Here is a 14,006-nt window from a genome sequence, read left to right on the forward strand (position 1 = left end):
GGACGTGTCCTTGCCCATTTCCTTCCTTCATTATGCTCGCAAGAAAAACTGATTGGTCTGTTGATACAGGTGAGAGGACTGGCGCACACAGAACGTATCCCGGTCATGGGATCTGGAGAGAAGGAGGCTGGCGCAGTTCGCGAACGAGGCTACAGTCCGCCAGCGGCACCTCCGACCTCGCCACCCCACCATCAGTTCAACGGCAGCGGAATGCCGCCTCCACACCACCCCATGAGGCTGCCACAGATACCTCACCTCCCGAACATATCTTTTAATGAGCTATCTGACAGGCACTGTACCTCTCCAACACCCAGAAGAAAACAGGTAAGCCTCATCAATTTCAGTAGAAGTAAAATTTCATGGAGGATCCATAGAAATGGGCACCCTTTTAGGCCTATTTAGTACACAGTCAAGATTTAATTAAAATAAAATGCTCACCTCAATAGAAAAACTGCATGTGTATGAAACAGTTTCAAAATAAGTAAACAATCGATAACTAATGACAAGTTTTCCGGGTCGCGACCCAGTATTGTCAAGGGGCTGTTGACAATGATCTGCAGGGACATTGCATCGAGTAGGAAACGATGTATGATTGAGCCAACAACCGCCTGAGTTCCTCTGTAATGAAATTGTTTTATTTTGACAGCTGGTCTTAGTTAATAATTGCTTTTGTTTCACAGATTTGTTACTTTTTGTACATCTGCTTACTAGTTTATTTATCTCGGGACACTTATTAAACAGTTTGGCGCCATAAAATAAATAATAATTCTTAGTTCTACAAAAGTAGAACTCATTCATGAGTTCATTCAGTAAATAATTCTGAAATCATTCAGTAAAACCAAAACATGAGAAACAAAAATATATTTCTAACTCCAACAATATTTTCCCTCCTACAACAGTAAAATTATGATCACCTGGCATTCCAGGCGCCTGCCAGGGACGTCGCATTCTCACGCCTGGAGACTTACTTGACGAAAATCTATGTCGACTTCCCTACATGAAAATCAACATTAGGATTAAAACAAATGATCTTCTTTTTTTTCCGGTAAATTTGAGAATCAGAACCTCGTAATAGAGGTAATAAAGATCCAGTAGTTTCAGATATCAAAGAAAAGTTCATTAAAAAAAAATCCCTTATTTTTACGAGTATTTTTGCCCACCAGATTTGTGTACATCAAATTATTTTCAAGTTGTTAGAAATTTATTAACAATTATAAAATGAAAACACTCACCAGACAAAACTAGAATTAACGAAGGAAAAATTAATTGGTTTTATAGTTGACTTATTTATTTTCCAGAAATAAATCTACGAAAATCACCAAAAAAAGCTTCGGCGGTCCACACAATCAGACCTTTTTTATTTGGTTCCTTAGTTTTTAAATTTTAATGTCTGTTTTTGCTTTCGTAGAGAATAATCATCAAGTTTGCCTAGTATCAGTTGTAGGATTCAAAATTTGTAAAGATTGCTACTACTATAATACAGTTGAATATATTAACTTAGAAAAATGACCCTGGTTAAATGTTGATATGTGACCGGCAGTATTCTTTCAAATTGTTTAGAAAGTGTTGCAGCATTTGGCTTCACTTTGGCATTCACTTCAAATATTAAGTTTGTATCCTCATTCGAGATATAGCAATAACGGCACGAATGTCCAAATGCGAGTGATCCGAGCATCAGAAAGGTAGATTTGGTCAGTTGAAGTAGCAGCCAAGCCCAGGGTGATCGGATTAGTTGGTGATTGGCAATGACGGGGATTTTACCTAGTAGTCGGCATACCCCCCAATATACTTTACAATTAGGATCCTTTGATAATGTCTTAAATAGTGAAAAAACATATATACAATGTGATTTTATTCTTGTACACTAAGGAGCAGTATGAAAACAACTGAAAATTAGTTTTACTTTGGAGCAAGTTACAAAAAAATACAGTAGAATACGCTAGGTGCTAGTTTCTTAAGTGCCATTTTCGCCAAGATCAAGATACTTAATAAATAAATTCGAATTAAAAGCACGGAACAGATTTAGGAAAATTTTTGGATCATACACAGTTATTTAAAGTGAAGTCCTTGCTAAAGGATCTGCCTTCTCTATTATTTACTTAGACGAACAATTTATATGTAGTGTTGCACTTTCATTCAAAGTAATTCTTTGGTCTTTTAATAATTAATATATTTTATTAATTAAATGGATTACACTTGAATTTAATTTATTTTTGGTGAATGGTATTAAAAGAGTATTATTTTAATATTTTCTTATCATTGTAAATTTCTATCTTTCTATTGACTCTATAGCCTTAAGAAACTATGAAAACTAATAAAGGGTTTATTTGTTTAGGGTAGAACCTTAATTGCCAAGGCCTTGAATAGAATTCGGCCTAAACATAATATTATAGTGAATGCAAGTCATGACTGGCCTGTAATGTCGCTTATTGTTATTATCATATATTAAGTACATCTCGTCTGTTTATGCTTGACAACTAAAGTTGAGGAAAAGTCACCCAAAAAGAAAGCTGGCTTGCCATCACACCCACACATTTTGTATGTGCCGAGGATACAGTGTTTGGGGCAGACGATGGCGTCAGGTACTTTTATTATCTCTTTTAATTAAACAATTAAACAATTGTCTCAAATTAGAAAAAAATAATAATAATTTTTTAAAAAATATCTAAGCAGGTAATATGCTTTTTGGGTTTCTTTTACAATTTTGTACACATTATGTCAAATCCTGAGCGTTTTTGAATTAATTAGAAATACGTATTGGGAGGTGGGACTAATTTCACTCTTATTTCAAATCTGAAAGTTCTGGTAAAAGTGCATTGCCACTCTTGACTTGCATAATGTGTCAAAGGCCAGTGTTATAGTTATTAGTCTTCTCGCTGCAGAGCTTTTAATTTTTTTCTATTGCAAAAATGAACCCAAAAATCATTATACTGCACATCTATGTACTGCATTCAATAGTTCCGGTTGAATAATAACGAATTGTTACAGGCAAGGCCGAGAAGAAGATCAGGCGACGCCAGTATACCTCAAGATCTTAGCAAACCCCTCAGGATTACTTCACCACTCAGGACGGATATGGCCGAAAATCTGTCAATGAAGAAGCCAGCCCCTAGTAGCACCACGCCCTCTTCAAGACAAAATAATACCCCCACACCCCCGCAAATTAATGTAATTCTATTTTCAAGCATTATTTAGATTAATTTTTAAATTTCTCGTCGTAGCTAACAGTTTATTTGTACACTTCGGATAAAAGAAGGGCTATGGAAAAATGTTCCATTATTTAGGCAAACTGTGTGTCTTTGAAATTAAGAAATGGATGGTTCAGAAAACCAGTCCTGCCTAAAGAAGAATTTATTGATTGTCTATTAAGGCGAGCGTGTGGAGAAATACACACAATTTCAATTTCTTAGCAGAATATATTAATCCAACAATATAATCACTCACAATTGATTTTTACTATTTTTTGTCTCATCGTTACTTACATTTATTTATTTGAGCATAGTATATAACAAAGACTACTTTTAATTTGAAGTTTAAAATTTATCTGTTGCTGGCCTTTACACCATGCATTGTGTATTTTTTTGTTAAAATTTCATTTGGATTATTTTATTATTCTTGTGATCAATTTCCGGCGGTTAGGGTTGAAACTGAGCAGAGGGGAGTTTTGAGCACACTCTTCATTGGGACTAGTTTTGAGAATACCAACTCTACCTATCAATAGAGCAATTCACCAGAAGTGAATCGACTTTTTAACTTTACTTTTGGTTTTCATTTGATTATGATTTGTAATAATTGATTTAATTGTACAATATTTTCACGCGGATTCTTTGCGATTCAGATGTTAGTATCTGATCACTGGCAATCACAATGTTCACTCTACTTTTCTTATGGTTGACCATCTGCTACAATTTTGACTACTTTCCACAACCAACACCCAAAGCTATCAACAATAATTATATCTACCAAATTGTGAAATCTGATTCATAAAATCATATGAACACTTTATTATGGTGCTAAGAATCTATTTTTGACTTCTGCATCATGGGGTAAAGCGAAATCTGTAGAAAACTGTCTTCCCATTCCACCAATCAATCCTAGGACCCTAGGTTACTTTTTAGTCAATTGTTTACTTCTAGTAAAATGATGAAGTAAAGAATGTGTATTTGTTCTGTTAGCAGATGAAAATGGAAAACGAAGATTCTGATTTGCCAGACCTAAGCCAGCAGCATCCTGTAGAACTGACCACAACACCTCAAGAACCAAGGATGGATTTCAATCCAACAGAACCGCTGGGCCTACCTCCGCCCCAGCATGTACGTCCATACTATGTAAATCACTTTTTGAACTACTTCTTCTAGACATAAGAGTGTGTCAACGCCAGTGCGCATGTGTGGTAAAGGGTCAGAGTGAATCTGCTATCAGCCAATCTTGCTTCTTCTTCAAGCATTCGTATTCTAATTACCCATCTTCTTCTATCTTAATGAGGCATTCTCCCTCTCTTCCCAGCCTAATCCTCTCACCTAGTCAAGTCATTGCCTGGCCTTTAGCATCATACTTCTTTTATTCATCTGACATTCGAGCCCGCCTAGGGTAATCTAGCGGAATACAGTCAAACAGTCCAACGGTCTTTCTTAAAACTAATCAATACCAAATAAACTAATGTTATAAATAATTAAAGTTCATAAATAGTATTATAATTATTAAAATTAAATCTTTAGTATAACTCAGATTGAACAATTAACTTAAACTATTGAATGAAACCTTAAGAAAACGTTTTTTATTTTTAATTTAAGTTTTGGTATAATTTTCCAAGTGTCTATATTTACAAAGTACATTTCTATTTGTTTTGTAGACCTGATAAAGAAATAAAAATAGTTCAAAACTATAGTTCGAATAGTTGATTATAGTATTGACCTAATTATTATAGTATTATTAAGAATAGCAGGGGCAGCATACGAGGGTCGTTTGAAAAGTCCGTGCAAAAATAAAAACTACTTAATTTTTTTGGGTAAACCTTTTTTATTTTTCAACATAGTCTCCTTTTAGGCTTATACACTTCGTCCAACGCTGCTCTAGTTTGTTGATCCCTTCCGAATAATAGGATTTGTCCAAATCTGAAAAATAGCCATTCGTTTCTGCAATCACCTCCTCGTTTGAATAAAATCTTTTTCCCGCCACCCATTTCTTCGTATTGGGGAACAAATAGTAATCCGAGGGAGCCAAGTCTGGAGAATAGGGGGGATGTGAAACGAGTTGGAACCCTATTTCCATTAATTTTGCGACCACAACTGCTGAGGTGTGAGCTGGTGCGTTGTCGTGATGGAAAAGGACTTTTTTGTGGGCCAATCGTGGGCGTTTTTCTTGCAGCTCGGTTTTCAAACGGTCCAATAACGATGAATAATATGCACCTGTAATAGTTTTACCCTTTTCCAGATAGTCGATGAGGATTATTCCTTGCGAATCCCAAAAGACAGTCGCCATAATCTTTCCGGCCGAAGGAACGGTCTTCGCCTTTTTTGGCGCAGATTCCCCCTTGGTAACCCATTGTTTCGATTGTTCTTTGGTCTCAGGAGTGTAGAGATGTATCCATGTTTCATCCTCAGCGACGAAACGACGCTTAAAGTCCTGCGGATTCTTCTGGAACAGCTGCAAACCGTCCTTGCAACACTTCACACGATTTCGTTTTTGGTCAAGCGAATGCAATCGCGGCACCCATCTTGCGGATAGCTTTGTCATGTCCAAATGTTGATGCAAAATATTATGTACCCGTTCATTCGAGATGCCCACAGCACTAGCAATCTCACGCACCTTCACTCTTCTGTCATCCATCACCATATCAATGATTTCTGGAGTAGTAACCTCAACAGGGCGTCCAGAACGTTCAGCGTCACTTGTGCCCATATGGCCACTTCGAAAATTTTGAAACCACTTATAAACTGTTCTAATCGAAGGTGCAGAGTCACCATAATGTTTATCAAGCTTCTCTTTAGTCTCCTGAGGCGTTTTGCCTTTCATAAAGTAGTGTTTAATCAACACATGAAATTCTTTTTCGTCCATTTTTTGAAAATCACTCGACTTCCTCGATTCAAACGAATGCCAAACACAAAGAAATAGACCGATCTGGCTGAAACTTGTTGTGTGTTCTTCCAAGAGATGCTACTAACTAAACATAACCTCGATACGCGCCAGTGGTGCTATCTCTCTGACTTTGCACGGACTTTTCAAACGACCCTCGTATATTACTAAGTGCAGTCTAATTTTCATTAGTCAATATACTAAGGAATGTTTTAAATACGAATGAAAGACGCCACGACAATACTACTGACAAGCAAAGATAAATGAGCTTCTTAATTCGGCCAATAAGCCACACCTCTAGTGTTGATTTGTTCAGCTTGTACTCAATCCATGAACAAACACTGATTTTTGAGGAGCCAAATGACTTTAAAGAGCCGCAATGAATGTTTTAGGTTCAAGTTCTGGCTTTGGATATCTATCTTGACCGGCTCTAGATACCCTAAGGAGAACAATAGTTCCTTGATGTGTAAGATTATTTTTTACATCCATTCAAACAGGAAGATGTTTTTCCTCTTCATTTCTGGACAAACTCAGTCCCAAATCTCTGACAGGATTAGAAACTCAATTAAATGGTTTGAAGCTAAATCATTGCCCCTCAAAAAAAAATATATAGGCGGCTTGCATGACTGTTGTTCGCACGTGGAAAATTTGCTTACAATGCAAAGTTTGTGTAGTTTAATGTTTTTATAAATAAAATATTTAAATAATACATATGTGTGTATTTGCAAATTACAAATTGTATTAGAATTAATCATTCACTTGGCAAAATATTATTTTAACCGGATATATAGAGCAACAAAAAATTTCATGATAATGGCCCAAATAAGATGTTTATTTATGTTGAACGTTTTAAATACAAATGATAGACGCCACGATAATACTACTTACAAGCAAAGATAATTGAGCTTTTTATTTCGGCCACTAAGCCATTTTATATTGGAAAATATTTTATTGAACTCCAGAGTTTCTGTTCGGACTTCAGTCCGTGTCTGACACTAAGGTAAGTAACATTCATCAACAAAAGTTCTACATTATGATTTACTAATTTAAATTTGACGCCATTTTTTAAACGTCTTGTGCTACAATGCCAATTACTTTTATCAGACAGAAATACTGAGAGTTCCTGGGAACTGTAGCGGTAAGCATCTCAAAAAGTGCCTTAGTAAGAAATAAAGTTCAGCAATCTCATCATTATAATTATCGTGGAATAGTTCTTTTAGCATTGCAAGAACCCGAGGAATCCACCTCACCTCAACCCAAAGAAAATGAGCGGATACATAAGGTATGGAAAAAAGGAAAGAGAAATTAACAATTGAGTTCAATTAGGAGCTGAAGAAAATATGGAAAGTATAGAGGTTGAATAACTTGATTAGTTTGGAGACGAGAACTGAGGAGTTAGATGCTAAGCATTAGAGGAGTTGCCGGACGGACTACAAACACTTCAATTTGCTCCAATGGCACCTGAACATCCTGACTTCTATATTCAGTTACGCGAATTAGATGGTTGAAGCAAAAACAAAATACCTGTAATTGTATTTATACGCAGTAAAAAAAAGTTCACGTGAGTGTTCGCTTTATATTGGCCACGGTTTTCAATAATTGTTTCTATCCTTGTTTTATTAGCTTCTTTACAGTTTACATATCTTATATCATATACCAGTATATTGGTTTTTTCCAGCCCTCATATTGGTTAATGTGCAAACAAGACCACAAACGCAATAAATAAATAAATAATATCAGATTATTATTTCCATAATTGTTACTAGACTTGGCAGAGATCGTGAAAAAAAATCATTGAAGTGATTCGAATAGGGACTTTCTAGATCATAATGATTTAGGCTTGTTGCTGCAGTTATTTTTTCTATTTTGGTTTCAGGAATCTACTCTAGAAAATTCGTTCCCTCATTTGGCTTCAATATCTGCGTTATCGCTCACTCCGCCGCACAGTAAGTAGTCACTTTATGTTCCCCACTGGTACTTTTAAAAGATAAAAATATATTGTAAATAAACATGATGCATGGCAAGGATGTAGGTTGTATTATGTTGAGGTTGTCACAGACTTTCAATGAATGCGCCATTCATTTCACTGGCTTTTATTTAAATTAAACCTTCATCTTCACTATTTTCAGTTTTTGGAAATTTTCTTACGCCCACGTACACAAACTTTAGCACACCGAAATTAATAAAATTTGTTCGGAAAGCTGATTTCAAATGTCCGTTATGTACATAATGCTCAATAATAACCGTCTGAGTGTTAAACGTAAATTCATTAGAAAGGAAGATGTGGACTTGAAACAAGTTCTTTCTTTCAATTCAAGATTTACCAGAGCAAAGTTTGGCTGTTGAAGGCTTCTATAAACACCTTAAAGAGGCTAAACGTCACTTCTCGGTCCCAATCAGGATGCGACAAAAAAAGCAAAATTTTGTTGAGGGGTAATTTTCGAACCCGCAGGTGTAAAACAAAGCAGCAAGAAAGAGAAAGCGGAAGCAGTGAGGTCCATATTATTGCAACCGTCTAATTATTGCGCTAAGAAACTCGTTTAAAAAAAAACGAACGCGAATGCGGCAAAACAGTGTCCTAATTGTGGTGTACAGCTGTACCACAAAAAGTACTAATTCAATTAAGAAAATATACACTTTAATATACTTTGAGATTATGAAGTCCCTTTATCAAGCTCTGATTTAGTAACCTCTCTTTAATTAAATTTTGTAAAAGTTGAACTTAGCATGTATTCTAAAGACGATTGCAGAATTACTTCTTAGAACGTCTTATGTGGTTAATTCCCTTCAACAGACTTAAAACCTACTTGTAAGAGTTCTGTATTCGACATTTCCCCTTGTAGGCCAATATCCATATTCTCAATCGGAAGACGTTTAATAGAGTCTGTTTATGATTTGGGGATAATATCAAAGTTGACATTTCACCTCTGCCAATGTGATACCATTGTCAATGTGGTATCAAAGCTCCCATAAGAATTTCGGAACCATGGTTTGCCAAATGTTAAAATGCAGAACATTTTCGGCTTCCGTTCATTGTTCTTTTCTTACAGACAACGCTGTCCATTGCTAGAAAGTGAGTTGTTAAGAAGCTCCTAGGAAAAGTAAGTTTAAGCAAAGCACACTTAGCTTTGAATCCGAGATACGGCTTGCATAATTCCTTCCCTATATTAATAATATTAACTTTCAAATTAATCTTCATTCGATGTAAAATAACCATTTGTATTACTTTTTTTTGTTGCAGTGTTTTCTCTGGACTCACAACTTGGTAGGTGGATCCTCTTTTTTATAAATTAATAAATTTATATAATTTCAACTGGATACTAGTATTAAGCAATTGCTAAAACCGAAACTTATATATTTCCTCTCAAAAAACACCTAATCTTTCAACAATCACTCTGGTTCCTTATTAGGATGTACTTACTCTTAATTGTATATTTAGCGGTGAGCTCATCGTGCATGTTGTGTTACTTTCACAGTTTCAATTTTCCTCACATTAACAGCTGATTTCCCAGACCTCAGCACTGCTGAGCTTTTAACAGCACACATATCTATTCGTCCATAAATTATAACTCTTTCTGTGCTATTCTACAATCCGAACTAAAGAAAGTGATTACAGCACATCTGCTGTAATGTTTTTTATTTGAATGATTTAAAGTAGTGTTCATTAATTCAACTACGCTGTACATTAACGAGTTAACTTACAATATAAATTATTGCGTGATATTGGATCGAACATTAGAAACGATGGATAATGTTCGCCTTAAGTGCGAAAACATAAACGTCAAGTAAGTCAAAAAGAGTCTATGCGCAAAAAAAATTAAAATAATCCAACTTAAAAATTATTCGCATTATTGGAAAGAAAATTATGAATGTAGTCAATTGGCGGCAACAAACAAGCTAAAAGACCATCAAGTCAGTTGGACTGAAGCCCACCACATCTCTCTAGGTCAGTGCAGTAGCATTAGACCAACCACTTCCATTACTTTGATATCCACCCACCGAATTCTCTGTACAAGCTGGTATAGATGTAGTTTTATTTAAGTAACATTTAATTAGTGATATTTATTGTAGCTTCATTTTAGCTTGAACTGCAATTATGCTTCTTTAATTTAGTTTCCAATAAGTAACATTTGGATACCTACTGCATTATTGCATTTCCATCTTATTTCACTGCATTGAAATGTAGGAAGTCTCATGTCCCACCGTTTTCGTTAAATTGTTGTATAAGGGTTTTAAAGTATATATTACGGCGGTGAGAGATTATTGCATTATATTATTTTTTTTTTATTTATTTATTTTTTTTTTTGTGCTAATCGACTGCTTTAGCCAATAGCGTCTCCTATAGTTATAATTATTTGGTTTAAGGCGAGACAAATCTAAAGTCATTGGTCCCCGGAGCCTTTTCCAGGCACAGCCGGCTGCTGGACAATATTCTCTTGTTACAAACAACACTGTCCACCTCGTATAAGAAGCTTCTATAAAGAGAGAATCTAACGGCGTGCAACTGGGCTCAAAACCGAAATGTCCGCATGGAAATCCAATATGCTAATCTTTGAGCTAATCCCTTCCCTTGATGTATTTATTGTTGATTTTTATTTAAGGGCCTAACAACCAAGTTCTTTTGCTCCATCATTAGTTAGTAAAGCTATTACATTTGAAAAATTATTTACACTGACGATGTTCTTTTTCAGGACTGTTTCCAGGGCTGGAGAACTGTCGAAATCCTTTGCTGAATGATCTTTCAGATCAGCGGATGGAAAATCATATTTCTAGCAAAAAGAAACGTAATTATTTTTTTTGATTATTTTGAAGAATATCGATTTGAGTTAAATTTGAGTTTGAGTATAACAAAAGTTTACGACCATAAATATCTTATATTTGCATTTTTCCGGAAAAGTAACACACCTAAATCAAGTTTTCGTGAAAATTTCAACGAATTTTCTTATAAATATCACATTGAGGCAATTCCTTCCAATCGGAATTTAAGCAAGCATTCGTGCAACAGGAGCAAACATTACATTAGTGAAATGGAACACTAGAGGCATACCAACTCCTTTCTCTTCATGTGCCTTAATTAGAATTTTACTGGAAAAGTTACTAATAAAATGTTTGGAAGTAGTGTATCAATTCTGTGTCCACTACTGACACATAATCAATTATTGTGTTATTGCAGAAGAACGGCAAAACTTCATGCATTATCTCTCAATGTCACTGTGATCAATTATATATATGTATAAATTATATATACATTTATATTATATAAATTGAATGAGTATACTTTTGCCAATCCAGAGTTCACTGTCGGTGATTATTGCTGGTCATTTCTTTAGAGAGAATAAAAAGTATGTTTTTGTTGCAGTGGGACGTCCTAAGGGGCAGCATAGTGCGCCTCGGGGAGGTCCTCCTAGATCGTGGACCAACGCTGAACTCACTGAAGCTCTACAACATGTATGGAACAAAAAAATGACCACTTCTCAAGCATCCAGGATATTTGGTATACCATACAACAGTCTGTTAATGTATGTCCGCGGAAAGTACGGGAAGTCACTGAAGTTGGAACAGTTGAAAAAAGAATGTTTTGGTGAACTGGGAAGTCCGCTGGATCTGCTTGGGTTGGGCAACATTTCGAACAATAATAACCCGCCGCCACCTGGCAAACCACACAAAATGCCAGAACCCGATCATTTAATGCTTGGACCACCAGGCTTCAACCACGCTTATCCACCTGTACCGCCAAGTTTCTATCCGGATTTTGGTGCATCTTTTCCTGTACCAGTTGGTATGGTACATTTATTGCCACCATCGGAAAAAAATCGTGAACAAAGTGGAGGGGCAGTTGGTGGAGGAGGTGGTGGCGACACCCCCGGCGTGGTTATGGATTATACTAAAGATGACGACGAATCTAGGCATCGGAATTCAACAACACCTTTGGACTTTGCAAAAGATGATATGCGTGCCAGTCCAATGGCGCTGGATTTTGTTAAAGAGGAACACGAGCGTGCCAACTGCACCGATCCGGACGAAAACAGCAACAGTCCTAGGACTCAACAACAACAACCACCCCAGAGGCGCGAGATTCCTGTAGGACAAACGCATAATGGGCAAGATTGACATCAGCCTATTTTCCCAAGGTTCTAACTTAGATAAAGGTGCATTATGATATACTAAAGTTGAAACTAAAAATTAACATTAGAAGCACTTCAGCTGGGGCAGCCAACAAGATGTTTGGAAGTTGTAAGGTCTCATTCCGTAAACGTATCTCTCTTTATTTTGAACAATATTGTTTATCTTTTTAAGAAACAGTTGCGCGGGTACAACAGACAAACAGAATATTTATTGTATATTTAATATAAATATAATTATAGAAATTTGTATTTTAGGCGACGAAAATGTGAGGAAATGTGTATGTCCTTTAATATGGAGTATTTTTAAATATATATATGTATAAATAGTGGAGGAAATGATTGCTGGTGTGTCTAAACAGTAATCACTATAATACAGATGTACAGCTGGTGAATATCAGATCTATTCTATTATAAATAATAATTACTGAATAATGTTTATATTACGAATATATTAATAATATTAATAACATTTATATATACATATATATATATATGTATATGTGTGTATAATATATGTATATATATATATATATATATATATATATATATATATCTTGGTTGTTGCGTTAATGCATAGCGGCAGTTTGTAGCGCCACACTAATTTACAAATAAAGTGACCGCTCTCACATTTCTCTGAAAAGTGATCCTAATTTATTAAACAAAAGACAGAAACTGATTAAACCTCATAGTAGTTAATCATTGTTTTGGGAGTTTTGTAATAAATAAATACATGGGGTTGACCAGAAAGTAATGTCGGTATTTTATTACAATTTTATGTTGAAATAATATAAAGTTTCATGCAACATAAATCAGTGACGTGTGCCTACTTTGAAGATGAACCTTCCGCACATCTCGGTCAATTTCACTCTTAAGCGTTTCATTTCATGCAACATAAATCAGTGACGTGTGCCTACTTTGAAGATGAACCTTCCGCACATCTCGGTCAATTTCACTCTTAAGCGTTTCAATCTCTTTGTTAAACTATTGCTTTTACTATTTTTCAAGCCATCCGTCCTCCCATTTTTTTTCTTTCTTTCTTCTGCAATAATCGATATAAACGGACTAGTACGGGCGTAACTGAAGACGACCCTGTAAAACTGCAGATGCATCTACAGACTAGCTGACTAGTAGTCCTTGATGCTGTTCAGTCTTCGTCCTGAGGAAGCACGATCCCTCTCCAGTCCCATCAAATGTATAAAATGAACTTTCTTTAAAGAATACGTTTTTAAATGTTCCTCAGGTTTTCACATTCGCGCACAATAAGCGCAAATAAAGAACCCATTTTTTGGTGATGATGATTTTTTCCCAAACAACCTTGCTCTTCTTCTTTACAACAAGCTGGATTACATTTGTTTGGTTGGATTAGTTTCAGTTAAAAGCTTCAAACCTTTAAGAAATTTTTAAGTAGAAGTTAAATGCTGTGATCAGACTTAATAAACTTTTCTCTAAACAGGGGTGAAAATCCGAGATGTGTCCAGCTTTAAAGGGAACAAGCGTGATGTCTATCACAGACATAACCGTCGATTTTAAACTACATTGCATATCATATCGTGAATTCAACGATCTAGTTTTGATAATGATTTCTCTTCATAAACGGCCATGTACGTTTCGCTTAAGAGCACAAGAATGGTGTAAGATGGCTGAAAAGACTGAGCTTGTACAAATAAAGTATCTGTTATTGAATTATTTTTAATTCGCATTTGAACACCATCAATGAGTTGGCCTTCAAGGACTTTGGGTTGTTTTCTAAAGCAAATTTCTCTTTCCCGAAAATGGGAACTTCTCTCAGGCGCATCCGTCAATGAA

At 35.6% G+C, this 14,006-nt stretch overlaps 1 protein-coding gene across 13 annotated transcripts in view; it reads left to right on the forward strand.

The window, feature by feature from the left end:
* Positions 1-14,006, forward strand: part of LOC141451879 (protein jim lovell-like) — a 164,053-nt gene that overhangs the window by 139,428 nt on the left and 10,619 nt on the right. For 7 of the 13 annotated variants that reach the window (XM_074123637.1, XM_074123633.1, XM_074123635.1 and 4 more), the window contains 8 exons: positions 70-324; positions 2,484-2,582; positions 2,989-3,168; positions 4,176-4,328; positions 7,952-8,021; positions 9,317-9,340; positions 10,767-10,859; positions 11,435-12,587. In XM_074123637.1, coding sequence (XP_073979738.1) covers positions 70-324; positions 2,484-2,582; positions 2,989-3,168; positions 4,176-4,328; positions 7,952-8,021; positions 9,317-9,340; positions 10,767-10,859; positions 11,435-12,186 — 1,626 coding nt within the window. In that variant the 3' untranslated portion in view covers positions 12,187-12,587. The remainder of the gene's footprint in view (positions 1-69; positions 325-2,483; positions 2,583-2,988; positions 3,169-4,175; positions 4,329-7,951; positions 8,022-9,316; positions 9,341-10,766; positions 10,860-11,434; positions 12,588-14,006) is intronic. The other 6 variants (XM_074123645.1, XM_074123644.1, XM_074123642.1 and 3 more) reach the window with 5 other exon arrangements.

Source organism: Rhodnius prolixus, unplaced genomic scaffold (genome assembly GCF_049639745.1).
Source record: "Rhodnius prolixus isolate KJV_2025 unplaced genomic scaffold, Rpr scaffold_14, whole genome shotgun sequence".
NCBI lineage: Eukaryota > Metazoa > Arthropoda > Insecta > Hemiptera > Reduviidae > Rhodnius > Rhodnius prolixus.